This window comes from Anabrus simplex, chromosome 1 (genome assembly GCF_040414725.1).
Source record: "Anabrus simplex isolate iqAnaSimp1 chromosome 1, ASM4041472v1, whole genome shotgun sequence".
Classification (NCBI taxonomy): domain Eukaryota; kingdom Metazoa; phylum Arthropoda; class Insecta; order Orthoptera; family Tettigoniidae; genus Anabrus; species Anabrus simplex.
Genome location: NC_090265.1, coordinates 1,584,485,357 through 1,584,513,242, shown reverse-complemented (window position 1 = coordinate 1,584,513,242; position 27,886 = coordinate 1,584,485,357). Strand labels below are relative to the sequence as shown.

At 39.7% G+C, this 27,886-nt stretch overlaps 1 protein-coding gene across 1 annotated transcript in view; it reads right to left on the bottom strand.

Annotated features, from left to right (window-relative positions):
• Positions 1–27,886, bottom strand: part of sev (sevenless) — a 368,918-nt gene that overhangs the window by 130,784 nt on the left and 210,248 nt on the right. The window contains exons 17-20 of the mRNA XM_068226275.1: positions 21,542–21,703; positions 21,292–21,464; positions 15,476–15,688; positions 12,681–12,869 (exon numbers count right to left, since the gene is read on the bottom strand). Of these exons, the coding sequence (XP_068082376.1) occupies positions 12,681–12,869; positions 15,476–15,688; positions 21,292–21,464; positions 21,542–21,703 (737 nt within the window). The remainder of the gene's footprint in view (positions 1–12,680; positions 12,870–15,475; positions 15,689–21,291; positions 21,465–21,541; positions 21,704–27,886) is intronic.

The window sequence follows — 27,886 nt, the reverse complement described above, 5'->3', positions numbered from 1 at the left end:
TCTCCCGTGTGTCTTGGTCCTAAAATTTTCCTCAGGATTTTTCACTTTTCTTTTAGGGTATTTTCCAGCTCGCCCTTTCTATGAAGCCTTAGTGTTTCCCCTGTATATAAAGTCTCAGGTTTGATTACAGTATTATAAAGTTTAATCTTAACGTGGAGAGACATACATTTTTTGTTGTAGATTTCTCTTGTTCTCCCATAAGCTCTTCTGTGTTTTTGGACACGGTTGTTTTGGGCAATTTTCTCTTCTCCAGTTGGTTCGAGGATTTTGCCCAGGTATTTGAAGTGAGGGGCTCTGTTGATTTGTCCGTATTTTGTATTCAGACTATGGATGTCTAGTTTTGCACAGAAAAATTCAGTTTTCTGGAAGGAGATATGACATCCGACCTTTCTGGCACATTCTTGGAGAATTTCAACTTTCTTCATCGCTGGACAAAAGGCCCAGGTCATCTGCGAAGGCTAAGCATGGAATTTCAAGCTTGTTCTTTTGTGTCCCAATGTTTACTGGGTTCCATGTATTTTGTGCTTTCAGTTCTTTTTCCCATTCCCTCATCACCTTATCTAGAACGAGGTTGAAGAGGAGGGGTGACAGTCCATCTCCTTGCCAGACACCAGTTTTTATCAGGAATTCATCTGAGATTTCTCCCATGAATTTCACTCTTGACTTCGTGTCAGTGAGGATCTGTTTGGTCAAGTTTAGTGTTTTGGAGTCTAGTCCCTGTTCTTTCAGGATGCTGAACAGAGATTGGCGATCAATTGAATCATAAGCCTTCTTGAAATCTAAGAAGGTAAAGATGATTGGAAGGTTTCTGAGGGCCCTGAATTTTAGACCGGTTTTGAGGTTGAAGATCTGTTCAATGCACGATCTGTGAGGGCAGAACCCAGCTTGATATTCACCAATCTTATGCTCTAGTTGTTCTTGTATTCTTTTAAACAGGCATGCAGAGAAAATTTTGTAGCCGACTTCAAGGAAGGAGATTTCCCTATAGTTGTTGACATCAGTTTTGTCTCCTTTTTTGCGATGTGGGTGAATCAAGGCACATTTCCAGTCTTCTGGGAGTTTTTCGTCTTTCCAGATTCTCTGTATGATTTCTGTAAATTCCTTGAGTGAATTTGGACCAAGATTCTTAAGGAATTCTGCAACAATCCTGTCTCTTCCTGAGGTTCTGTTGTTCTTTAGTCGTTTAATGTGGCTCTGAATTTCTTCCTGGTTTGGTGGAGGTGATTCTGGGTGAGTGAAACTAGATGCTTCTTCAAGAAATCTTTCAGCAGGTTCGGGGCAGTTAAGAAGTTCTGAGAAGTACCGTGCAAGTTCTTGGCAGTTTTCTTTATTAGTAAGCGCCAATTTTCTGTCTTGTTTCCTGAAACATAAGTTCTGTGGAATGTATCCTTGGATTTTTTCTGTGAATGTTCTGTAGAAATCCCTTGTGTTGTGGTTTCTTAAGTTTTCTTCAATCGAGTCCAGTTGTTCTTTCAGGTGCTTTCTTTTTTCTTGCCTGATGGTTTTGGATACTTGTTTTCCGGTCTTATAAAATTCTCATTGAGTTTTTTGGGATTTTCTACTGTTGTATTTCTGAAACACAAATTTTCTTATCTCTAGGGCTTGATTGCATGTTGAGTTCCACCAGGGGTGTTTTGTATTCCTTTTTAAGGGTACCCTTTCTCGTGCCTTCTGTATGATTTTGTTGTGGAATTCTTCCCATGTTTTCACTGGTTGATTTTCCCATGCTTCTTTTAGATCCATAACAGGAATCCTTTTTATGTCAAATTTCTGTTGTTGGATTTTCTTCGGGTGGTATTTTCTTGGAGTAAATTCTACTTTAACTCTTGTGAGATAGTGATCAGAGTCAATGTTTGCTCCTCTTCTCACTTGTACATCATGTACCTCTTTCTGTAGCGGATATGAGATAGCTACATGATCAATCTGAAATTCGCCGATGGATTCACTGGGAGACCTCCAGGTTTTTTGTTTCCTGGGATGCTTCCTGAGGGATGCGGACATGATTTTAAGGTTGCGCTGTTGACATAGTTCAATGAGTCTTGAACCGTTTTTGTTGGTAAATTTGTGTGCCGGGTAGAATCCGACAGTTTTCCTGTGTTCCTTTCCTCGGCCGATTTGTGCATTGAAATCACCTAAGAGGATTTTGATGTCATCCTTTGGAATTTTTGATATTACCTTTCCAAGTTTGTTCCAAAATTTGTCCACGTTTTGGGGATTCTTCTTATTGTCTATATTTGTAGGGGCGTGTGCATTTATTAATGTATATTTTTTATTGGCACACTGAATCCTCATGGTCATTAGGTGATGGTTGATGGAATTAACTTCTTGGATCGAGTTTAGTATACTTTTATGTACTACGAAGCTCATACCAAATAAAGGGGTCGTATTTAGATTCTTTTGGTCTGTTTTACTTTTGAATATATGGTAATTTCCATAATTCAATGTGGCATCATCAGTAAATCGAGTTTCCTGCAGGGCAAGGATAAGAATTTTTTGCCGATCAAGTTCTGTGACTAAATTTAGTAATTTTCCTGGTTGTATCAAAGTGTTGATATTGAATGAACCAATGTATGTGGGGGTTTTGTGGGATAGTTTACCAGAGAGCTACAACTCTCTCCCATGTTTTCGTGGTTGTCCAGGCTTCCCAGAATCCGAAAGCCTGGTTGCCGTCTCAATGCGATGGGTGGATTGGGTACCACCTGGGGTAATGTTGTTACTATGCTCACGAATCATGTTTGGCTTGTAATAGGAGATCCAGCAGTGCTGGGTGCTTAGAACCAGGGATTGTTAGTTCCTGGAGCTTGGTATTGCCGCTGCACCCACAAGGTGTCAGACGCGGACCAGGAAGTCGGTGGATACCACTCAGACGCACCTGGATTTTAAACAGGCTTTTTATTACTATCCCAAAAGGCAAGGGTGCCTCTTCCGCCAGTTCCGCTGTACCAATGATCTTCATCTCCGCCTTCACTGTCGTTGAGGTCTTCACTCATAACCCTAAGCTGGGACCCTTACCAGATGATACACATCAGGTCAGTGTGCTCTGGGACTCACATAGGCAGGGGCGCCACTCCCTGGGCAGGGTTGCCTCAGAAGCGGGTCCCTACCTATTATTATTGTTATTGATATTGTTGTTATTATTATTATTATTATTATTATTATTATTATTATTATTATTATTATTATTATTATTATTATTATTATTATTATTATTATTATTATTATTATTATTATTATTAGATGCGAAAAAGACCAGAAAACTGATCACGCAAAGCTCACTTAGAAGTTGTGCATTTCCTTCTTTGCCAGGCAGCCTTCAATTTTTCTCTCATCGTGGTTCTTCGTTCTTCTGTCCACTTAGCTCCTGTCTTCTTCTTGTGGTTTCTCTCTGACTCTACTTCCCACTTGTTGATTTTCGTTCTGTAGCAGGTTCGGTTAGTGATGTCGGCCACTTTGATTCCTGATTTTTCCAGGTCTTGGCGGATTTCCGTTGTCCACCTATTTGTTTTGATGTTTTCTGTTGCCTCAAGTAAGATTCTTGTCAGTCTGTTTTCTGGAAGGCGTTTGATGTGTCCATAAAATTTCAGGCGTCTTTTTCTGATGTCGGCCGCAAGTTTTGAGAGCTCCTCGGTTTTTGTACGAGATTGCAGTCTATATCCTTCGTCAGTCAGTTTTGGGCCGAGAATTTTTCTGATGATTTTACGTCCCTCTTTCAGGATGTCTTCGAGTACTGTTTTCCTGTGGAGATCCAGTGTTTCACTCGCGTATAGTATTTCAGGTTTGATCACAGTGTTGTAATGTCGAATTTTGGTGAAGATTGAAAGGCATTTTTTGTTGTAAATGTTTTGTGTTCGGCCGAGGGCTCTCTTCATTTTCTGGATGCGGACCTTGAGGGCCTTCTGTTCTTTTCCTGTTGGTACTATAATTTATCCGAGATATCGGAACTCAGTTACTTTTTCGATTGTGCCAAATTTCGTGTTCAAATTCTGGAGGCTGCAGTGGTTGCACATGACCTTGGTTTTTGAGAAGGAGATTTGTAGGCCGAATTTTTCTGAGCATTTCTTGAGAGTTTTGATTTGGCTGATTGCCTGTTGTTCGTTTGTTGCAAGGATCGCGAGATCATCTGCGAAAGCGAGACAGGAGATTTTTACATGTCTTCTTGTCATACTTAATGATTGCCAATTTCCTTGAGCTTTTAGAGCTTGTTCCCATTCTCTCATGATTTTGTCCAGGGCTATGTTAAAGAGTAGTGGGGAGAGTCCATCTCCTTGTCGGACACCGGTTTTTATCTGAAATTTTTCAGATATATTTCCCATGAATTTTACTTGGGAGGTTGTGTTGGTGAGAGTTAGTCTGATGATTTTTTGAGTCTTGTTGTCCAGTCCATACTCACTCAGTGTTTGGAAGAGAGATTGCCGGTCAGTGGAGTCGTATGCTTTCTGGAAGTCCACGAAGGTGCAGATTGTGGGTTGTTTTCTTGTGTGTCGTAGTTTCAAGATGGTTTTCAGGTTGAGTATCTGTTCTGCACAGGATCTGTGGGGCCTGAAGCCCGCTTGGTATTCACCTATGAGTGGTTCTAGTTGTTCCTGTGTTCTTTGGAGGAGGACTGCAGAGAGGATTTTGTATGTGACTTGCACCAGGGAAATTCCCCTGTAATTGTTCACATCTGTCGGTCACCTTTTTTGTGAAGTGGAACGAGGAGGGCGTTTGTCCAATTTTCTGGTAGTCTTTCCGTTGTCCAAATTTCTTGTATGATTTGTGTGAGTTCTTGGAGAGAATTCTTTCCTAGATGTTTAAGAAGCTCTGCTATGATGCCGTCGTCTCCGGATGCCTTGTTGTTTTTCAGTCGTTGTATGTGTCGGTGTATTTCCTCTTGTGTAGGTGGGGATGAGTCTGGGTTTGGGTTCGGGTGGGGTTTAAGTGGAAACCTCTCCGTTGGTTCTGGGCAGTTGAGTAGTGACTTGAAGTATCTCGCGAGTTCCTTGGTGTTTTCGTCATCTGTGAGTGCCAATTTTCCGTTTTGTTTTCTGAAGCAGAGGTTCTTGGGCGTGTACCCATTTAATCTGTTGCGGAAGACGCTGCAAAAATCTCTGGTGTTGTAGTTGCGGAAGTCCTGTTCGGCCGACTTCAGTTGGTCCTCCAGGTATTTCCTCTTGGTTTGTCTGAAGAGTTTAGAGGTCTGTCTGCGGACTTCGTGGAATTTTTCTTCGTTTTCAGGTGTACGGTTGCTGATGAACTTCTGGTATGCGTTTTTTTCTATTCAATATGGCTTGGTCACATTCGGTGTTACAAAACGGGTGTCTGCTCTTTTTCCGTAGTGGGATTTGCTCTGATGCACTCTTCATGATTTTGTCGTGGAATTCGTTCCAAGGTTTGGTTGGGATTTTTTCCCATGTTTCCTGGAGATTTGATGTTTTTATTTGTGCTGTGTCCAATTTTTTGTTTGCCTTGGATTTCTGGTAGAAGCGTTTTGGGGTAAATTTCACTATGATTCTTGTTAGATGATGGTCCGAGTCAATGTTGGCTCCTCTGCGGACTTGAACGTTGTGTACTTCTTTTTGTGCTGGGAAGGAGATGGCGACATGATCAATCTGGTGTTTGCCGCAGCAGGTGTTGGGTGATTCCCATGTGAAGAGCTTATTGGGGTTTTTCCGTAGGGATGTTGACATGATTTTCAGGTCGTGTTGTTGACAGAGCTCGATGAGGCATTTGCCATTTTTGTTGGTCTTTTCGTGTGCTGAGAATCTTCCTGCGGTTTTTCTGTAGCACTTTTCTTTACGAATTTTACCGTTGAAATCACCGAGGAGAATGATGCTGTCTTTTTCAGGTATTTTGATGAGTGTGGTTTCAAGTTTGTTCCAGAAGTTTTCTGTTTGTTTCTGATCTTTGCAGTCGTTGGTGGGTGCGTGGGCATTTACAAAGGTGTAGTGGCGATTTGCACAGCGAAGTCGTAAGGTCATTAGTCTGTTGTTTACGGGTATGATCTCTTCTACGGAGTTCACGATCTTTTTGTGTACGAAAAAGGCCAAGCCTAACATTGGTGTGGCTTTTCCTACTGTTCCTGTAGTTTTGCTCTTGAAAATGCGGTAGTTACCATATTCTGACGTCTCCGACTCAGTGAATCTGGTCTCTTGTACGGCGAGTAGCTGGATTTTTTGCTGATCTAATTCTGATGTTAATCTGAGAAGTTTGCCTACTTGTAGGAGTGTGTTTACGTTTAGCGTGCCGATGTAGAAGGGCGTTTTAGTGGGAAGTTTGCCAGAGAGCTCCGACTCTCTCTTTCGTGTCAGCCCGGCTCCTCCAGAATCCGAGTGGCCGGTTGCCGCCTTCGTTTTCAGTTGGCGGGTGGATTGGTTACCACCTGGAGTAATGTTGTTCTTACTTGCACGAATCATGGTGTGCTTGTTCTCAAGCGATTGGGTTGATCCCGAGGGATCGGAGTACAATCAGGTGGGTGAGTTCCTGAAGGTTTTCTGAGGCAGCCGCTCCAACTCGGAGTACAGACGCTGACCAGTTGCCGCACCAAATAGGTGAACAGACGCTACTGGGTTTATTATTATCCTATGCCGTTGGCCATCTAGTGGCTCTTCTGCCTTTAGGGGCAGTTTCCCACCCCAAGGGCAAGAGAGTGCCCTGAACCTCTACCCGCTCATCCGCTCTCCGAAGAGGCCGTTGGCACTTGGTAGAGGAGGACCACTTATACCGGTGGTCACTCGGTTTGTGGACGCAGTTTAACGTCATGCCCGGGACATTATTATTATTATTATTATTATTATTATTATTATTATTATTATTATTATTATTATTATTATTATTATTATTATTATTATTATCACAAATCGTGGATGAACATGAGTGGACGAAAATGAAAGTGGATGAGTGGATGAAATGTAGTGGACACAGGCTTTACTGGATTAATATATATTTGAACAAAACTGTAAATAGATGAAAATGAAAGTTGACACAATGCAGTGGATAAAAACCCTTTAAGGGTTTAGATTCACTTTTCCACCAGTTTGATAATCCACAGGAATCTGAAATACTGGTCTGTTTCTGGTGACATTGTTCAACTTCACTATTGTGTATAGTATTTACATTGCTTTGGTTTTTGTGAGAAAGCTGTTGTCACAGATCTGATTTTCATTTCTTTGTTTAGGTCTAATACAGAATAACTTAAGGGGTGTGATATTTCTTTGCATTGTTCCCAACCCATGGTCCATGGAACTCTAGGGGTTTGATATTTCTTTGCATTGTTCCCAACCCATGGTCCGTGGAACTCTGGGGATCTATGGGAACAACCAAATGGGTTTCCATGAATGATGGTTTATATTATCATATTCTCTGTTTCTCATTTTTTAAATTTTATACATGTGCCAGTACTGTTAGCTGGCTACAAGCACAGCACAGTTATGTTCTGAATCCCTTTTCAAAGGCAAACATGATTTCATTTCATGCCCCACCTAACCCCCACTTTCTCTTTTAGTAATAAAAAAAAATCATTTGAGATAACTTTTTTTTTCATGTTCATTGTGTCATGGTAAGTTGTTTTGTTGTATATTGTGGTTAAATATTGCTTCTTTCAGTGATTGTGATTATCCAAGTTAATGAAAATATCGATCAATGGTTAAAACTGGGTTTGCTAGACAGAATAGTGATGAGCCTATAACTTCAACATGCAAGAGAAGAAAACACACAAGTTTCAAAATACCTAGAAAATTTAATTAATATAGAAATTATTTTCTGGGTTCATAGATTGTGGTTGAATTGGGTTAGTAGCTCCCAGTGTTTCACTGGAAATTGCACCTGTCATTCTCAAGATGTCTGCTCTCTCCAAAGGTCAGTTTTGCAATCATATTGTTTCAGAAAACATTTAATAAGTTAAATTATGCAAATATTTTATGGGAGTCTCCCAATCAAAGAAAGTATATCAAGAGGGCCCTGACACTTCAAAGGTTGGGAATCACTGCTCCATGGATATAACATAAAATGAGAATTGCATTTAAAGACTATTGTTATGGACGATATACACTAATATGCCATTACTTTATGACCATCTTGACCTGGGAACATTTAGTGTGCCTGAAGCAGGGAGAGTAACACATAACATGCTGGCAGCATATTATATACCCACAGGTGAGGTCTACAGGCTTGCTATTAGTAGCATCTATGGTGTCAGAATGGGATAAGCGGCAGATCTTTCCGTGTATGATAGAGGGAAAATTGTGATGGCACAGAGCATTGGTACTAGCAACTCTGAAACGGTGTGACTTGTGGGCTGTTGTGAACATGTGTCAAAAGTAGTGTAACGATGGGCCAACAATGATGCATCATCCAGCTGTGTGTCAACAGTGGATCATTGATGTCAGAGGCCAGTGGAGGTTGTCACGCATTCTTTTGAGTGACCGTGGGATCACAGAGAAATCACCAACAAGTACAATGGTGATAAATAGATCAAAGTTTTCCAACACACAGTTCATCGTGGAACTTCAGAGACAACGACACAGTCAAACCCCAGTCCCGACTCCAATCCATCAAAAGCAGCACATGAGGTAGGCACGAAATCATCAGCACTGGACTGTGGATGACTGGGAAAAAGTAGGCTGGTTCGATGAATCCAGATTCCTAGTTCATCACGTCGATGGCCAAGAGCATATATACACCAATTTCCATCAGAGTCTATGGTGTGTGGTTGCACAGTCAGACAGAGACAGGATAATGAAGGTGGTGTGATGATCTGGGCGATGTTTTCATAGGATACACTGGGGCCCATTATTCCAGTACACCAATTCATAACAGTTATACTGTATCTGGACGTAATTGGGAACCAAGTCCATTCATTCATGTCAACAGTGTTCCCTGATGATGATGGCCACTTCCAACAGGACACTGCACTATGCCACTCTGTCGGGAGTTTGAAGGACTGATTTGAGGTACATGATAGTGAATTTGCTTTAATGATTTAATGCTGTGGGTCCAATATCAACCCCATTAAACATTTGTGATTTGACTTGGAGAAGCGGGTTCATGCTATATAGCCACTGCCCCCCACTGTTGTGCTTGTAGTACCAGATACCTCACGGAATCAATGCCTTGCTGAGAGGCCATGGTTCTGCAGGCAAAAATGGTCCTACATCATGTTACGTAGGTGGTCATAAGGTGTAGTCATTGGTGTAGTCAGTGAATATTACAAATGGTCAACATGGTGGTCAAGAAAGATATAACCTCTTGTACTACCTGTCTGAGGTGAAGACAAATGACAACAATGACAACTAATATTGGAAAGCAAGCACCATGTAATATGTAAAAAAAGAAAAAAAGGAAAAGAAAAATAACAATAAATTTTACTGTGTGAATGTACTTTCAAATCTTGAAGTTATTATACAGTGTCATTTTATGAGGAAACTTCTCATCATTCAGTTGCCAGCCGACACTTGCTCTCCAAATTGCAGCGTAGGATGACAGGTGCACAGAAGGAAGAAACTAGATTACAAGTCTGGCTCATATTTCCCTGTGTTATGCTTGCACTGGGCAGGGAGTGTGTTTCATTACTACTGGCAAGTATCAAATAAAAGAAAGTCCATGAATGTAAATCATTATTAAAAATACTGTACATGTATACAGGTTTATTACCCACCATTTATTTCAGATATCCCTCACATTGTTTAAACAGATTATTTGCCAGTTTCTGTAATTCTGCTTTGGTAATAGACTGTATTGCTCATGTTATTATGGCCTTCAGTACTTCTATAGTATGAGGATAATTTTGGTAAACTTTGCCCATCAGGGTTCCCCAAAGATAATAAAGTTAGTTCAGCTGATCTAGAGGACCATAAACTTGTACTAATTATCCGGTCATCAAAAATTGTGCATAAAATATCTGTAGAATTAAGAGCGTTATGGGCTGTGGCATTGTCCTGATTAAAAAAATGGATGCAAAATTATTCTCAGATAAACATCTGAATTCATGCAGTCATCAAAAAAAATACAGACCCAATTATCCAATGCATGCTTACTGCACACCATACTCCTATTTTAATGGCATGCATTTCCTGTACAATATGTGGTTTCTCAGTACTCCACTTTTACACATGTTGAGAATTTTTTTACATGTCCAGAAAGATAAAACCATGCCTCATCAGACATAAACATTAGCTGTGGATCTAAATTTCCATTGTAAACACTTTCATTAAACCAATTCTTGCAGAAAAATCTGTTTGATGAGTTCCAGCAAAAGCCTTATTTCATATGGCCAAATTTTCAGCTTTCTTGTTGCTTTATGGGCTGATCCCATGGGTATGTTTGTTTCCTGTGCTAGACAATTAAGTGATTTTCTGAGACTTACTTCTAACTACGCCTGAATATCCCGAAGTTTATCTTCAATTAAAATGTGTTTTCCTGCTTCTTCTATATATCACTGAACCTGTTGTATGCAACCTGTTCATCAATTTCAAAATAGTAAGATTTTGTAGGAATGCTAGAATCAGGATATTTTTGAGAAAATCTCCAAATGCATCTTCCATAGTTATCCTTTTCCAAGTAACTTTCCACCAAATAAATTTATTCAACTGTATACTTAATTTTTTAGTTGGTTACTTAACCCTTTTGGAGCCAAGCGGTAGTGTGAGCACCCGCCCTTTAAATTGCCAAAGCCGATCAGGTCAGCCTTTAAAAATCCAGTCGGAAGTTGTCAGAGCCGATTACATTGGCCGGCTTAAAATTCTGTGATATACATAATTTTGAGGCAACCTATAGTGACGTGCATACATTTGTGAGAACCTATAGTAAAAGGGCTACAAGTTATTGTGTGCCTGACTTTGATTTGGCAGTTCTAAGAGGGTGTTATAGCTTTCATTAGAGTTGTTTCCTGTGTTTACAAAAACCGCTAACCGGTCAGTAAAAGATGGCTCCTTGCAGTGAGTGGATTTGTAACAGTAAAATGGCAAGTGGGTCCTGTGATATTTTTTCAGCAGGAATTGATGACGATAAATTAATGCAGTATTTGGAACAATGCAAAGTTAACGCGGGTGATTTATTGGATAGCAATAGTGAATTTAGTTCAGAGAGTAGCGAAGAAATTATACTGGACACGCCCCCGGAATCAGGGCAGCTAAAGAAGAGATGTTCATTTGTTTCTAACGGCACTAAAGCTACTGTGAACATGGTGCTAGATGAAATTAGTGATAACAAAGATGGTGATGATGATAATGTCTCTGGAGAACATTTTGTGGAAATTTCTCCCAATGAATTCGACAACATTCCTCAATCTCATTCGTGGAACTTCTTGGACCTAAACATGCCCCTCTGTGTGATTCTCCGCCCATATCATACTTCAGTTTACTTTTCACTTTCTCTCTCCTAAACCTTATAGTCACATATAGTCCTCTATCATTACGTAAATGCCGGTTTCTGTGGGCCAAGTGTAGCATGCCTGCCTCTCACCCGGAGGTCATAGGTTCGATTCCAGGCCAGGTCAAGAATTTTTACATGGACCTGAGGGTTGGTTCGAGGTCCACTAAACCTAAGTAACCCTAAGTGATTGCAATCGAGGAGATATCTGAAGGTGAGTGGGGGGAAGAGAGCCCGGTCTAGAAAACCAAGGATAATGACCGAGAGGATTCGTCACACTGACCATGCGTCAGCTTGTAAACTGCATGTCTTTGGACTGAGTAGCGGCTGCTTGGCAGGCCAAAGCAAATTAGGGCATTAGCGCCATAGATTTTAAATTACATATATTCTATCGTATTGTAAAATTCTATTTCAAATAGATACTAGAACCGAAAACGAGAAAAGGTTTTTGCGGAAAACAAAACTGTAATATCAACTATTAATTTTTAATTATTCAGAATTATTTTCATACTATGTTGTCCGTATGTAGAAAATTTCTTGTCAGTATTTGTCATACATCGGTACATATACGTAAATATTTTTGGTGAGTAAAATGGTCTTCTTTTTACTAGTGACATATGTTTGGAGTTTTATTTTTTATGTTTTTATTTTTCTCATTCAAATTATTTATTCTTAAGAATTGTATTTAGAATTACATTATACATCATTACGTATATTCTTTTGTACTGTAAATGATTTTTTCAAAGTAGATATTGAGAGAGAAAGTGCGAAAATGTTTCTCTATTCCTAAAAAAACATTATCGACAACTATAAATCACCAATCAAACATTTCTGATTCTTTATATCACTCTAAATAAGTTGTTTATTCTATGTAGTCGATACGTAGAAAATTTCTTGTCAGTATTTGCCATACATCAGTAAATATACGCAAATATTAAAGTACATGTATTTCCACTAAAAACGGCCTGGCACTTTACAGTACTGTAGTAGAGTGGAGGCGGAACTCTGGCCTCTTCCAGCTGATGGTGAGTGGCCGACCAGATCGGCTCCTGGCTCCAAGAGGGTTAATACACAAGCAATAGTACACACATTTTCTGGTTCAATTCTAAAAAGCAACTAACTGCTGAGATCTTTTGTACACCTGGTCTCACATTCTGTGGTCGGGAGAGCAAGAAGTCAGTTGGCAGCAGAATGATGCAAAGTTTTCTCATAAAATGAGAGCACTGTGTAATTAAGACCAGGGTTGTTCTAGAATAGTTCATTGAATAGAGCTTTGACATGTAAAGAAAGTCACTAAGCAATTATATCTCAATTTGACTGATTTAATTTTCTTTAACCTGGAAGTAATATGTAGAATTTCTCCTCAGATTATTGGCAGTATACTCCAATTTGTTCAGGTCCAGGTGGTATGAGTCACAGGTGTGTTGCCTCTGGTCTCGTGCGATGAACCAGCAGTTGACATGATATCCCTCTATGACTCCATTGGGATGTGTGGGAGGATCCCATCGAAATGCAGCCTCTATGTCCTGTTTGACACAAAGGAAGTGAGTTGGATTTGATATATAGTATAAGGTAATCATTTTCAAATACAATATATTGTATGTAATAATTATGTGTTGCTATTGCTAGCCTGGTGTAAAAGCAGACCCTCTGATGAGGGTGGCTGGCATTTGTCCTGCACAGGATACTGCATTTATTGCAGTTGAGAATGTGTGTGAGTTGCAAGAATGGTGGAGATAATAGAAACATCCAGTGTTCACACCACAGGAATTAACCATTTTCGATTATAATCCCATGTCTCGGCTGGGAATCGAACTTGGGGCTCTGAGCACTGACAGCCAATATGCTGCTCACTCAGCCACAGAGCTGGACTTCGGATACAGGCTTTATCTCAATTAAGTGTGAATCCTTGTTGAAATACTTGATGACAAAGCAAGTGAAATATTCAAACCTTTAGACAAAAGAGTTCAATTTTAAGGTCATGGTGCAGAATTAGCTTGTACATCATGATCATCATCTTTACAAGTTTGTATTGAATACCAATGACTATACAAAGGATTACATGGACTTGGATGTAAGTCATGGATGTGACAAGTATTTGTAGTTGATAATTCAAATCATATAGAGAAAGATAGGAACATGAAAATGAAAATAAGGATAAAGACAATGATAGGTCAGTGTGGAAGGAAGGAGCAACAGGACAAACATGTTAACTGAAAAGGACAAGGGCAGTATCTTCATCTTCCTACACTGTCATCTTCACATAGATTGGCTCTCTCCTCTTCAATCCCAGTTCTTAGCCCCTGACGAGCTCTTTTCTGCTCCCCAGTTTCATTAGGAAGCCACCAACACAGAAGAGATCAAACATAAAGGTGAATACAGGTGGTAAAAGACTAAGGGCCTGTACTACGACAGCCAGATAAAAGTGCGGTATAAATTTATTTGGCAGTTTGGACATTTATCTGGAAGTTCGGTTGAAACCGCGTACTACGACTTTCGTTTATGTGCAATCTGGGAAAATATTCTCGAGTATAGCTATGCCGAAGTTGGAGAGGCTGTTAACGCTCTTATCTGGGACTTGGCTCTATCGGGGACGCCACTGTAAAGAATCAAGATGGCTACTCATCAAGATGAATCTACATCTGCATGATGCTTTGCGAAATTAAGTTGTTACAATGTAATTTATGTATATATTTATAAAGTATGTCATGCTTCATGTCCAGCTATCACAGAATTCTTAAAGATTTCCCAAGCTAGCAAGTTTTTGCTACTGAGTATATCAGTAGTACACAAGCAGTCAACCACAAGTTTCATGGGTAGCCGTGGTCGTTAGGGCAGCGAAGTTTGCTAATAAGCAATTTTTCGTGGGTTCGAGTCCCAATAGTCTAACGTTTTTTTACCTTGTAAATGGTAGTCGGTAGGGTACTAGAGGTGATAGCACACATTTCCTAATCATTAAAATGCGTGTCAAATCTATCCGCGACGCACATATGGAGTAAAGGTATACGACGTTGTTCATGGCGATTCGTCCGTCGAATGAGGATGTTAAGGAGGTTATATTTCTTTTACTTCATAAGAACTTGCTACAAAAGTATTTACGCTAAAGTGAGATAAATGCTTGCCAGTTACTATTCTCACGTTGTATTGAAAGGAAAGAAACTAACTACTTATTCAATTAGCAAACAATTTTTGAATTAATAATAAAATGAATGATCCCACGCTGCATCAGTGGCATTAATTACGAATATAAACTTTACTTTCGTCGTAACGCGCAACCTCGTAAATAGTACTAGACAAAAAAGATACATAACCTGAATCTTAACTTTTGCGTCCAGGTTACATTTTCAGTCTTTTTATTTTCTATAACAATTTCAGTTTCGTTATACAGTTAATTAATTTTAACATTTCTTCGTATGTGGATGTTTCAGTCCTAATTCTGTTTCTGACCTGGACTTCCACATTATAGCTTAATAAGAGTCTGATATTGGATTATAGTAATAAAATTTCAAAAGGAATAGAGCTGAACAAACGAAAACACCACGGATCACGTATACCACCGCGCTAAATTTCACTATATTTTCAGTAACCTTATTACCAACCCAATAAAAATGTTACTACATCTTCCGCATTACAATACCGTAGTTAAAATCCGTTGGTAGTACGCAAGAAAATATTTAACTTCTAGTTTGCAAAACTGCAGCCTACGTATCTGGCTGTTTATCTGACAGTCGTAGTACAGGCCCTAAGAAAAGGGCTGATGAAGCTGGGAAGTAGAAACAAGCTCATTGGAGAATGAGAAGAATCAGGTGTAAAAGAACTGAGACTGATGAGGAGAAAGCCAATCTGTGTGAAGATGTGGTGACTGTCCTTGTCTATTTGTGTTTTCATTTTTGTCTTTGATTCCTGTCTCTGTTGCTCCCTCTTCCTGTACTGACTTGTCATTGTATTTATCCTCCTACAAGTTCCTTTCCATGCTTCTAATCTTTCTATACCGTGTGCCTTAATTTAACACTTGCTTGTTCCCTTCCCTTATATTTTCAATTGAATGTATCTGGAGTAATCAAAGTTAAAGAGAGCTTATTATTTTTTAACTTCCTAGGGAGAAAAGTAATTACTTGGAATTTGTACTTACCTGATCTCCTTTTATTGGACTCCTAACATATGACACAAAGACTCTAGGATTAGTTGGCTGAGAAGGAACTGATGGTGGAGAGTGTAGGAGCACTCGCACCTGGGGTGAAGTTCCCCAATAGGTATAAGCATTAATAGTGACTTGCAGTTTTGAATGTGGCTGCAACTTCTCAGGTTCCTCATACACAACATAATGATCCAAGGTGGTTACTGGCTGCAAGTAAAGAACAGTGGGTTGTTACAACTATGTTATTTAATACCTGAAATAATTCTCTTAACACGTTGAGTGCCAAGTGACCCCATTTGGATACGTGAGAGCACTTGGTTTCTTGAAAGTTGTATTCCTATATGGGGTCATACATTTGTTTGAAATTGAGAAGTATGTGAACCCATTTGGGTGCGCAGTAAGAGTGTGTTTCAAAAATGTATAAAGCCTCTTCCTGCCATCTGCTGGCCATCTATTTAAGTAAGTCCACCTTTCATTCGTCAATTGAAGCAATGTGCCGAATAGGGGTCTAACTACCAAAATCTATATTATGAGTTAATTGCGAAAAATGCCATCTTGGACTAGAGTAAGACCCCTTTTCTGCTCGAGACAGAAGTTCTCCACCCTAGCACAGCAACAAGTTCCAAATTCTTCCACATGACTACAACACTATGCAGGAACGTCTATATAGATCCTTATTCCGATGAAACTTCACTTACCAAGCTCGATAGCTGCAGTCGCTTAAGTGCGGCCAGTATCCAGTATTCGGGAGATAGTAGGTTCGAACCCCACTGTCAGCAGCCCTGAAGATGGTTTTCTGTAGTTTCCCATTTTCACACCAGGCAAATGCTGGGGCTGTACCTTAATTAAGGCCACGGCCGCTTCCTTCCCACTCCCAGCCCTTCCCTGTCCCATCGTTGCTATAAGACCTATCTGTGTCGGCGCAACATAAAGCAACTAGCAAAAAAAAAATTTTAAAAAAATGAAACTTCACTTTCGGTAAAAATGTCTGTTAGATCCCTTTTCGGCGCAATGTTTCAATTCCTGCTTTGTTGTGATCTCGTACGGGTACATCAGGAGTGCTTTTGTAAGGTGACAAAGTCATTGTCTATCTTGTGGATTGTTCGTGTAAGTGTGCAGTACTGTTAGTTTACTTTGCATGTGTTAGTTTATTCATTACTACCTTTAAATCAGCATGAGTAAATTGAGCAGTAAAAGGCTTATTAGAGACAGTCTGGATGATTTATAGAACAAGTCGGACAATGATGAAGAATGTAGTTACAGATATTTTGAACCAAGTACAGATGATGTGATTGTAGAAAGTAGTGACAATTCAGGAAGTGCTGAAAGTGAACCTCAAAGTGAAAATGAGGATGCGGTTTCAACACAAGGAACAGCCAGGAACAACAACAACAAGTGAGAACCTTGCATTGGAGCTCAGCGTGACATTCTTTTTCAAGGACAGAGGCACAGGGATGGCTAATGATTCCGAAGCCTCACCCTATGTCATTTATTGTTTGTTATGGATGAAGTAATAAATGTAATGGTAGAGGAAACAAACCATAATGCTCAACATGTTTTAATGACTAAGCATTTAAGTAAATCGAACCAGCTTAATGAATGGGTGGACACAACATCGGACAAAATGAGGAAATTCCTCGGTTTTTGCTTGTGGATGGGTCTTGTCCCAACTGCCATCCTTTGCATGTTACTGGATTGATAAGACTGTTTTCTATATGTTCAGAAACAGGTTTCAGTTATTCTTGACATTCTGTCATTTTTCCAACAACAAGCATCAGGTAGCCAAATGACACAAAATACAGCCCCTTGTGAACATGATAGAAAACTGATTTCATGAAGTGAAGACACCAGGCTGTAATATGGCCAGAGAGGAATGTATGGTTCCCTGGTGACAGAGATTATCTCCCATGGATAGCCCAAAAATATGGCATTAAAATTAACACTTCATGTATAGCAAGCTCATATTATGAACAAGTCGACAAGTCCCTCATAATTAACGACATAAATAATGCACCCCTTCAAAGGAAACGGTAAGTATGGCCGAGCATAGGGACATTAGCTACTGTATAAGTGTGACCTCGTATGGGGGTGCATGTATGTGTACAATTTGTAATGACCAATACGACCACATTCAGGGTTGCACTATTTGATCAAATATAGATAGTAAATTAACCTAATATATCGTCGTTTCAGCGATCTTTTGCTTGGTTAAGCCTGTGAACATTTTGGCACCAGGGAGTAACATGATGCTATTAGCTCACTGCACTAGACACCGGGCGAGTTGGCCATGCGGTTAGGGTCGCGCAGCTGTGAGCTTGCATCCGGGAGATAGTGGGTTAGAACCCCACTGTCAGCAGCCCAGAAAATGGTTTTCTGTGGTTTTCCAATTTCACACCAGGCAAATGCTGGGGCTGTAACTTCATTAAGGCCACAGCTGCTTCTTTCCCACTCCTAGGCCCTTCCTATCCCATTGTCGCCATAAGACCTATCTGTGTCAGTGCGATGTATTAAATTTTTTTTAGAAACTGCAGTAGACACCAAACCCACAAATTTTGGTCCGGCACTCAACATGTTAAATGGACATACAATAGACATAACCAGCCTACCTGGGACTGAACCCTTCATCAGATAACGAAATGGCAGGTAAAACCAACATTGTTAAAATAAAGTGAATGTTCAGCAACTTATAGTGCTATAAAGATATTTCACCATGTTTCATACAGTATTTCATAACATATAAGATATATAAAATTTGTTTAATTTCAGTAATCTATAATAATACAAATTATTTAAACATGTAAAATAAAATAAGAGTACAGTATATGAGGGAAAACTTGGGTAGGTATATGTTTGTATGTACGTAATGATTTTAAAGCATAAAATAGTTAACCAAATGCAGAACATCTACTCTGCTTGTCTGACTTGTTGGCTGAACAGTCAGCGTACTGGCCTTCGGTTCAGAGGGTCCCGGGTTTGATTCCCGGCCGGGTCGGGGATTTTAACCTTAATTGGTTAATTCCTACGGTACAGGGGCTGGGTGTATGTGTTGTCTTCATCATCATTTCATCCCCATCATGATGCGCAGGTCACCTACGGGTGTCAAATAGAAAGACCTGCACCTGGCGAGCCGAACCCATCCTGGAATATCCCGGCACTAAAAGCCATACGACATTTCATCTACTCTGCTAAACCTGAGTTCATGTTTGTTGAAACTGGACAACATATGCTACGTTTGTGGGCTTTGGAAACCAGTAACAACATTATTCATAGGGACAGACAGTTAATCCAACAGCCAGTTAACACATTCTTTGCTGGTAATGCTTATAAGCATCAGAGCATGGAGCTTAATGAGGATTCTTTTGGGTATGGTATACAAACTCCCTCAAACAGTTCATGCTGTGAGTCTAGAGGATATCCTGGTAGATCTAGGCCCAAGATATGAACATATTTTGGTATTAGGAGACTTTACACCAACAACCTAAAATGCATCAATGAGACCACGTAACTGACCAACATTTTTACATTTTGCAACAAGATGATATAGCCCTTAGGACTGACGTACCACGCTGACTTCCCACAGTTTAGTAACAAACGATCCCAACAAGATCATAGCACATGAACAACTACCCATTCCTGGAATTTCCTATCATAATGCTGTATATGTTGTATATTCACTCAAATCTGCAAATATAAACCAAAAACTGTCACTTTCGGTGATTTTAAAAACATAAAGATGGATGACTTCATTGCGGATGCTTTCTGTATGCCACGACACACTGTTCAATATCTGTTGATGATAAGGCACATCACTTTAATTACCTTCTGCTTTCACTGTATGATAGACATGCCCCACTGAAAACAGCATGGGTCACTTGCCAAGCAGCTCCTTGGCTAGATATGTGAACAGGTGACTCATAGAGGTAGGGCATATAAAATCTACCGTAAAGTTATTTCAACTGTAAATTTTGAGTCTCACAAAAGGTTAGCAAACAAAGTAACACAAATGATTTGTAACATTGACATTCACTTCCCCCACTCTCAGCTAAAAACCAATGACATAGCTAAGCTGAGGAGATCATTTGAAGATCTAAGTTTAGGTAAGGCTTCTGAAGTAGAGTGTGTTTATAATTAATTACATGGCATAAGCCCAAAATATAGAAGGGCCATCCGGAAAGTAGTACCCGTTAGTGCCGCATGAAGCGCTGACGACTCGGGTAGCCGCTGGGCAAGGTCAGACCGCGTCAGTGGCTTGTCTGCCTGCTCTGTGCGAGGTTGCATGACACTAGCATTGCCTGTGTTGTGTCTGTGATCGTTTAAAATGTTTAAACAAATTGAGAATCCCGCCAGTTGTGAAGTGAGGGCTGTGGTTAAATTTCTTAATGCACGAAATGTTCAACCTTGTGATATTCATCGCCAATTAACGGAGTTGTATGGAGACAATGTGATAGACGAGTCGTCTGTTTGGCGCTGGTGTTGCAACTTCAACCTGGGGAGGGGGAATACACATGACGAGGAGCGTTCAGGGAGACCATCTGTCATTACAGACAAACTGCTGAGCGCAGTAGATGAATGCGTGAGGAACGATCGGCGTGTCACAATTGATGAACTCTGTGAACATTTTCCTAATGTGTCTCGAACAATTGTTCATGAAATTGTCAAAGACCATCTGCATTATTCAAAAATCTGTGCAAGGTGGGTCCCTCGCATGCTTACAGAAGAGCACAAAACCAAGCATATGGCTGCAGCACGGACGTTTCTGGGACGATATTCCAATGAAGGAGACTCTTTTCTGACTCACATCATTACTGGGGACGAAACATGAGTTTGTTATGCATCACCTGAGAGTAAACGACAGTCAATGGAGTGATTTCATGCTCATTCACCAACCAAACTGAAAAAATTCAAGACAGTTCTGTCCACCAGGAAACTCATGGCAACCGTTTTCTGGGATCGCCAAGGTGTACTGCTCATTGATTTTATGGCCCGTGGAGACACAATTAATGCTAATGCGTATTGTGAAACATTAAAGAAATTACGGCGGGCAATACAAAATCGACGGCGAGGTCTATTGTCTACAGGCATCATTCTCCTTCATGACAATGCCAGGCCTCATGCAGCTGCAATAACACAGTAACTTTTGCAGCAATTTAAGTGGGAAACCTTCGACCATCGCCCGTATAGTCCGGACTTGGCCCCTTCGGATTTTCATCTCTTTACGAAGCTTAAAGACTTTCTGGTGGGAAAAAGATTTGACAGTGATGAAGAACTTAAATGAGCCATGACTACGTATCTCAATACGCTGGCGGAGAAAGACTATGACGCTGAAATACAAAAACTCATCCCACGTTATGACAAATGCCTAAATTTGCTTGGAGATTATGTGGAGAAGTATTGTAAAATATGCTCTTTCCAATAAAAATGTGTATATTTGTTAATATTTACTCCTGTGACTTTATTGCGCAAACGGATACCACTTTCCGGATGGCCTTCGTACTTCATGAATAAAAGGATTTAGTCACTCAGTAGCCAAGAAAGCATTTGAGATCATGCTAAAATATATCCACCATCCAGAAGTAACACCAATGGACATATTGCAAGTAAAGAAATAGATGAATCTGCAAAGAAAAGGATGTCTAATTTTGAAATAAAAGAACGTTAAAATTTTTCAAGTGAATTCATTTCTGTGAAGCATTTTTGATACAGTACTGTAAGTTTGTAGTGTTTTTATTAAATATAGTGTAATGTCCATTAGGACTACAGGACTTAAGTATGTAGCTCAATTGATATAATATTGAACATAGTTTTGTTACCTGAATCTCTCTTCTGTTGGAGTCCTCAATGGTTACTTCATAAAAGACCTGGTCATAATTCACATTGTTTACAGAGTCCCATTCAATGAGAAATGAGTTCCATGTGCCAGTTATTCTGATGGAGGCTGGGTTCACAGGCTCAGGTATTACATTTATCTCATAATAACTGGAATCTGAAAAACATTTTGTAAGTTATTCTTTATCATGTAATGTGAATTCATTATTCCAAGCAGAATTAGAATTTACTTACTGGGTGTATGATGTAAGGCAGGATCTACTACTGATGCCATGTTGAGGCCTGACAGGCTCATCTTGCTGATAAGAGCTGTGTTCTGGCCACTCATATCACCTATGACAGCATTACGGTCATCTTGAAGCCACAGCAGGTGGTCACTGAAGTAACTGAGAGGACCTGTTCATCGTATTAGTATTATTTAATTTAATTATGTAACAGTGATAAAATTATCAAACAATGGTACAGACCTCACTATAGTCAGTGTCAAGTGAGAAACTGTATCCATAGCTGACACTTGTACAAATTAAATATATTTTGGTCTGACTGAAGTAATTCTTAACGCAGTGAAATTCTCACAATTAAATTGATATAATAAATAAGGTAGTTCAACCTATTCAATACAAATAAATACGAAATGTAGAGTTACATTCCTATTTAATTAAAAGCGGAAGCGGTACCGGTTTCGACCCCAATCCGGCTGATGATGACCCGGATTGGGGTCAAAACCGGTACCTCTTCCGCTTTTAATTAAATAGGAATGTAACTCTACATTTCGTATTTATTTGTATTGAATAGGTTGAACTACCTTATTTATTATATCAATTTAATTGTGATACATTTCAATACGGAACATTATGAAATTTTTATCTTTAAGTGAAATTCTCAATCGAGTACAGTGCATTGATTGAGTGAGTGGGATATCGTGACATCATGGCAGCCTCTTAGTTGAACAATTCTGAATAGCCTCTCGAGGCCAAAATGTGTCCCATTTGGCACTATCCTTGATAGTAAAAATACACTGCCTGACATAAAAAGTTAAGCACCCAGGAGGAGTGGTCCAATACTGTCCCATTTTGGGATATTGATATGTGAGTAAATGATTAGATTTACAAGGATCTGTAATGTGTAGAATACCCATCAGAGTGCATTCATAATGGCACCATCCTGTTATTGATAAGTTGTTACCAGTCAACTACTGTGTCAGACAGTTAAGCAAGACATGCAAAGAGGAATACATACAGTACGAAGCACCCGTGATGCCCAACAGACGTGTTATACAGCCTATCCACCAATTGCCAACATTTTGACAGAGGCTCACTGTGGGACATTATGAGGCTGGTTGGTCATGTCATGCAATTGCCAGGCATGTGGGCCATTCAGATGTCACAGTGGCCCGATGCTGGACTCAATGGGTATATGAGGGCACCCAGTCACGTCGTGCAGGTTCAGGTCAACCAAGAAACACCACCCCGAGGGAGGACCGTCGTATTGTGCGCCAAGCATTGCGGGATCCCATAACTTCGGCATCTGCCATCTGCGAACATGTACTGGAGACTCTACAACATCCTGTGAGTTCCCGCACAGTGTCTGGACGACTCACATCCGCCGGATTGTGATCCTACCGCCCAATCATCGGTTGCCATTGATACCAGAACACCAACGCCAGCGTTTGGAGTGGTATCTTGCACGGGAGGTATGGACAGAGGATGACTGGCATAGCATCGTGTTCAGTGATGAGTCCCGCCTCTCCATAACCACCGATGATCATAGTGTGCAGGTTTGGCGGCGTCGAGGTTAGAGGGCAGATCCTGTGCTTCGGCAGTCTTTGATGTCACAACAATACGTCACAGACATTCTGTGTCCGCACGTACTACCCCTTATGACACAGCACCCTGGGACAGTGTTACAACAAGATAATGCACGTCCATGCACAGCACGTGTGTTATTGACTACCTAGAGCATGTTGAGGTCCTCTCATGGCCAGCAAGATCCCCGCAGCTCTTCATCATTAAACACGTATGGGATGACACTAGAAGGGCTGCGGGATCTGGAGGGACAGCTGCAACAACTGTGGACAAACATGCCTCAGGATGTTTGGCACCATTTCAAACGGCATAAGGGCATGTATTGCGGCCAGTGGAGGTGCGACACCCTACTGACCTGGCACCAACATTCCACCTGTAACTTCCAACGGCTTTGTCTCTTTCATCCCATATTGTAATCTATATATATAAAATAACTTGCCCTGACTGACTGACTGACTGACTGACTGACTGACTGACTGACTGACTGACTGACTGACTGACTGACTGACTGACTGACTGACTCATCATCGCCGAGCCAAAACTACTGGACATAAAGAAATGAAATTTTGGGGATACAGTGGAGTCTCGATTATCTGACCTAAACGGGACCTGGAGTACGTTGGATCACCGAAAATGTCGGATAATACAGAATAACTTTGAAAATGAACTGAAACAAACAGGAAGGCTATACTCGAGTACTAAAACAATGACATGTTTTCCGGTACTCTGTTTATTGAATCATCAATTCAATTGTACAGTACATGCAGTATTGAACGAAAACATTCCAGATGTCTTACGAAAGGAAACTTTTCTCTACAGATATTAAGCTGCCTAATGCCGTACCTTTTTTTCCACCGATCAAGCCACCCAGCACTGGCAGGAAAATTAGGGTCCCCTTCATTAAACTCCTTCTGGAAATACGCAGCCTTTTCCTGTAGAATGGGGCCAGATATTGGCAGGTCCTTCTCCCGGTGTTGAGATAACCAAAGAAATAGTGCTTCACTTACTTTTTCATACTCACATTTTTCATTTTTTCTCTGCTCTGGTAGAGCACCACTTTTAAATTTCTTCCCTCTGTTTTTTCCAGTCTCCCACTGTAACAGATCCAACATCCATAATCTGAAGCCACATTTTGAAGAATTTCCCCTTTGTCCAGTCTCTTTAATGCATTCAAGTTCTCTTCCATAGAAACAATCACTTTCTTTGATTTACTCGCTATACTCACAGAGGATATGAAAACTATAACATCCGCACCCAACCAATACTTCAATGAACAATGACTGAAGACTCACTGCACCTGTCCTTGAGAAAAAAACTGTCCTACCGCCAGCGGTCAGGCCAGTGCTTGTCCCCTGGTCGCACCCTCCACAGCGGGTGTGCCTGAATTTAGTCTCCACCAAAAGTTCAAATTAAGTCTACCAGTGTCGGATAACACGGAATGTCGGATAAGCGAAGGTCGGATCAGCGAGACTCTACTGTATATTCATATTAAGATGTAGGTGCTCGCTAAGAGAGGATTTTTGGATATTCCGTTGCTAAGGGGGATGAAATTTTAAAATGAGTGTATCTATATCTCAAAGCTTTAAAAGTTTACAGATGTAAAAATTGGTGTTTAAAATCTTCTTTAAAAATAAGGAAATACGTATTTTTTTGTTTTCAGAAAATCCCAATAGGAGGGGTGAAAAGGGGTGAAAAGGGGGTTGAATGCCTTTAATCAGGATACCGGTACTTATATCTCAGAAACTGAAGATATTACAGACCTGAAAATTGGTGCTTTTGATCGCTTTTAAAAATAAAGAAACACATATTTTTTTTGTTTTTGGAAAATCCAATTAATGGGAGGGTGAAATAGGGGGTGAATTTTTAAAACGAGTTCATCTATATCTCAAAACTTTTAAAGTTTACAGATGTAAAAATTGGTATTTAGAACCTTCATTAAAAATAAAGAAACGCACATTTTTTTTTGTTTTCAGAAAATCCCAATAGGAAGGGTGGAAAAGGGTGAAAAAGGAGTTGAATGCCTTTAATGTGGCTGCTTATATTTCAGAACCTGAAGATATTACAGACCTGAAAATTGGTATTTGCGATCTCCTTTAAGAATAAAGAAACACATATTTTCTTGTTTTTGGAAAATCCAATTAATGGGGGGCTGAAAAGGGGGTGAATTTTTAAAATGAGTGTATCTATATCTAAAAACTTTTAAAGTTTATAGATGTAAAAATTGGTATTTAGAATTTCCTTTAAAAATAAAGAAACACATATTTTTTTGTTTTTGGAAAATCCCAATAGGAAGGGTGGAAAAGGATAAAAAAGAGGTTGAATGCCTTTAATGAGGCTACTTATATTTTAGAAACTGAAGATATTACAGACCTGAAAATTGGTATTTGCGATCTACTTTAAAAATAAAGAAACAGGTATTTTTTTGTTTTTGGAAAATCCAAATAATGGGGGGTGAAAAGGGGGCTGAATTTTTAAAATGAGTGTGTCAACATCTTAAAACTTTAAAAGTTTACAGATGTAAAAATTGGTATTTAGAATCTCCCTTAAAAATAAAGGAACACATATTTTTTTGTTTTCTGTAAATCCCAATAGGAGGGGTGTAAAAGGGTGAATAATGGGTTGAATGCCTTTAATGAGGATACATATATCTCAGAAACTGAAGATATTACAGAACTGAAAATTTGTATATGGGATCTCCTTTAAAAATAAAGAAATACGTATTTTTTTGCTTTTGGAAAATCCATTTGATGGCGGTTAAATGGGAGTGACAAATCGGGGTGAATTTTTTGAAAAACTATATCTACAGAATATCTGAGAAACGTAGAATTTGTTTTTGGAAACTCCACTCAAGGGGAACTAAATAGGGGTGAAATTTTAAAATGAGAATTTCTACAGTATATCTCAAAAAACTTACCATGTTACAGAAGTGAAAAATTGTATTTTTTATCTCTATTAAAAATAAAGAAACATGTATTTTTAGTTATCGGAAATACCACTTGGGTGGAGGGGGGGTGTAAAAGTGACTGGAAATGGTGTTGAATTCTTTTAATTAGGCTACTGATATCTCAAAAATGAAGATGTTACAGACGTGAAATTTGATATTAGGAAACTGCTTTAAAAGTAAAGAAACACGTATTCTTGGAAAATCCAATGAGGGTGGGTGGGGTGAAAGAATTGAAAAATTAATTGACTTAATTGTATGAGAATACATACATCTAATAAAAACTAAAGTTGTTACAGATGTGAAAATTGGTATTTTGATCTCCTTTAAAAACAAAGAAAAGCGCGTTTTGGGGGGAAATCATCGTGGGGGGCAGGAGTGAAATTCCTTTCATGAGGACACATAAATCAAAAACTGAAGAAGTTAGAGTTGTGATAATTGGTATTTATAAAATCCTTTACTATTAAAGAAACAAGTATTTTTTGCTGGAAAATTCACTTAGAGAGGGGGTGGGGGGGAATGTGAAAGGAAGTGAGCAAAGTTAATTATTTATATGGGGATACTTATATCTCAAAACTGAAGGTAATAGCCGTGAACATTGGAGTTTGGAATCTCCTTTAAACATAAAGAAACACGCCTTCTTTTAATTTTTTTTTTTGGGGGGGGGAGAGGGCGGGGGTGTAAAAGGAGGTGAGACCAATTGATTTTACTGTTCATAATGTACTTATAAGGAGCCTCCGTTGCTCAGGCGGCAGCACGCTGGCCTCTCAGAGCTGGGTTCTATGGTTCAAATCCCGGTCACTCCATGTGACATTCGTGCTGGACAAAATGGAGGCGGGACAGGTTTTTTCCGGATGCTCCGGTTTTCCCTGTCATCATTCATTCCAGCAACACTGTTCAATATTTCATTTCATTTGTCATTCATCGATCATTGCCCCAGAGGAGTGCTTCGGCAGCCGGCACAATTCCTATTGTCGCTGCTGGATGGGGCTTTATTCATTCCATTCTTGACCCTATCGAATGACTGGAAATAGGCTGTAGATTTTTTATGTACTTATTCTGATCATAAACTGATCATTTTTAATCTTTCCTGGGTTCATTTTCAACAGCCATCTTTTCCTTCGGAGAACATTCTTAGATTACAGTAGATTCTCCTGGCATATAAATAAAAATGTAAAGACTTTTGAAATAAATGATAGGAATGAGATTGACTGTCAAATTGTTCACGTCTATAATAAGGTCAATAATGCACGGAAGTATGTCATTTGTATCGCCAGAAATCCCGCACACTTGCCTACGCGCGACAATGGTGCTGGTCACATTGTCAGCAATGACAATGGCAGCAGATGTAATTTACTGCCAAGTAGCAGTCTTGCATCTTGCTGTGGGGTCCAGAACATCTAATAATAATAATAATAATAATAATAATAATAATAATAATAATAATAATAATAATAATAATAATAATAATAATAATAATGTTCAGGATCGCCGTCAAATGTGCGGACCGCGCTGGAAATGGGTACTGGATGGGTAATGACTAAGAATGCAGTCCGGCCGCGGGTTCAGTACCGCCAAGGCACCCAAGACGACACCATGCCAGATCTCCTGAAGGATTTGATCCATATTAAAAATGCATATAGGAAAAGATGGCAAAGATTTAGGGACCCAACTGACCGGGTGGAATACCTGGACCTAGCCCGGAAAGTACGAAATCGATTGCTGGAAAGAAAGATTGAAAAATGGGAGGAAACTTGCCGTAATCTACTAGCAAACGAGTCAGATTGCAAATTTTGGCTGATTTTCGCAGAAAACGAGTCAGATCGCGAATTT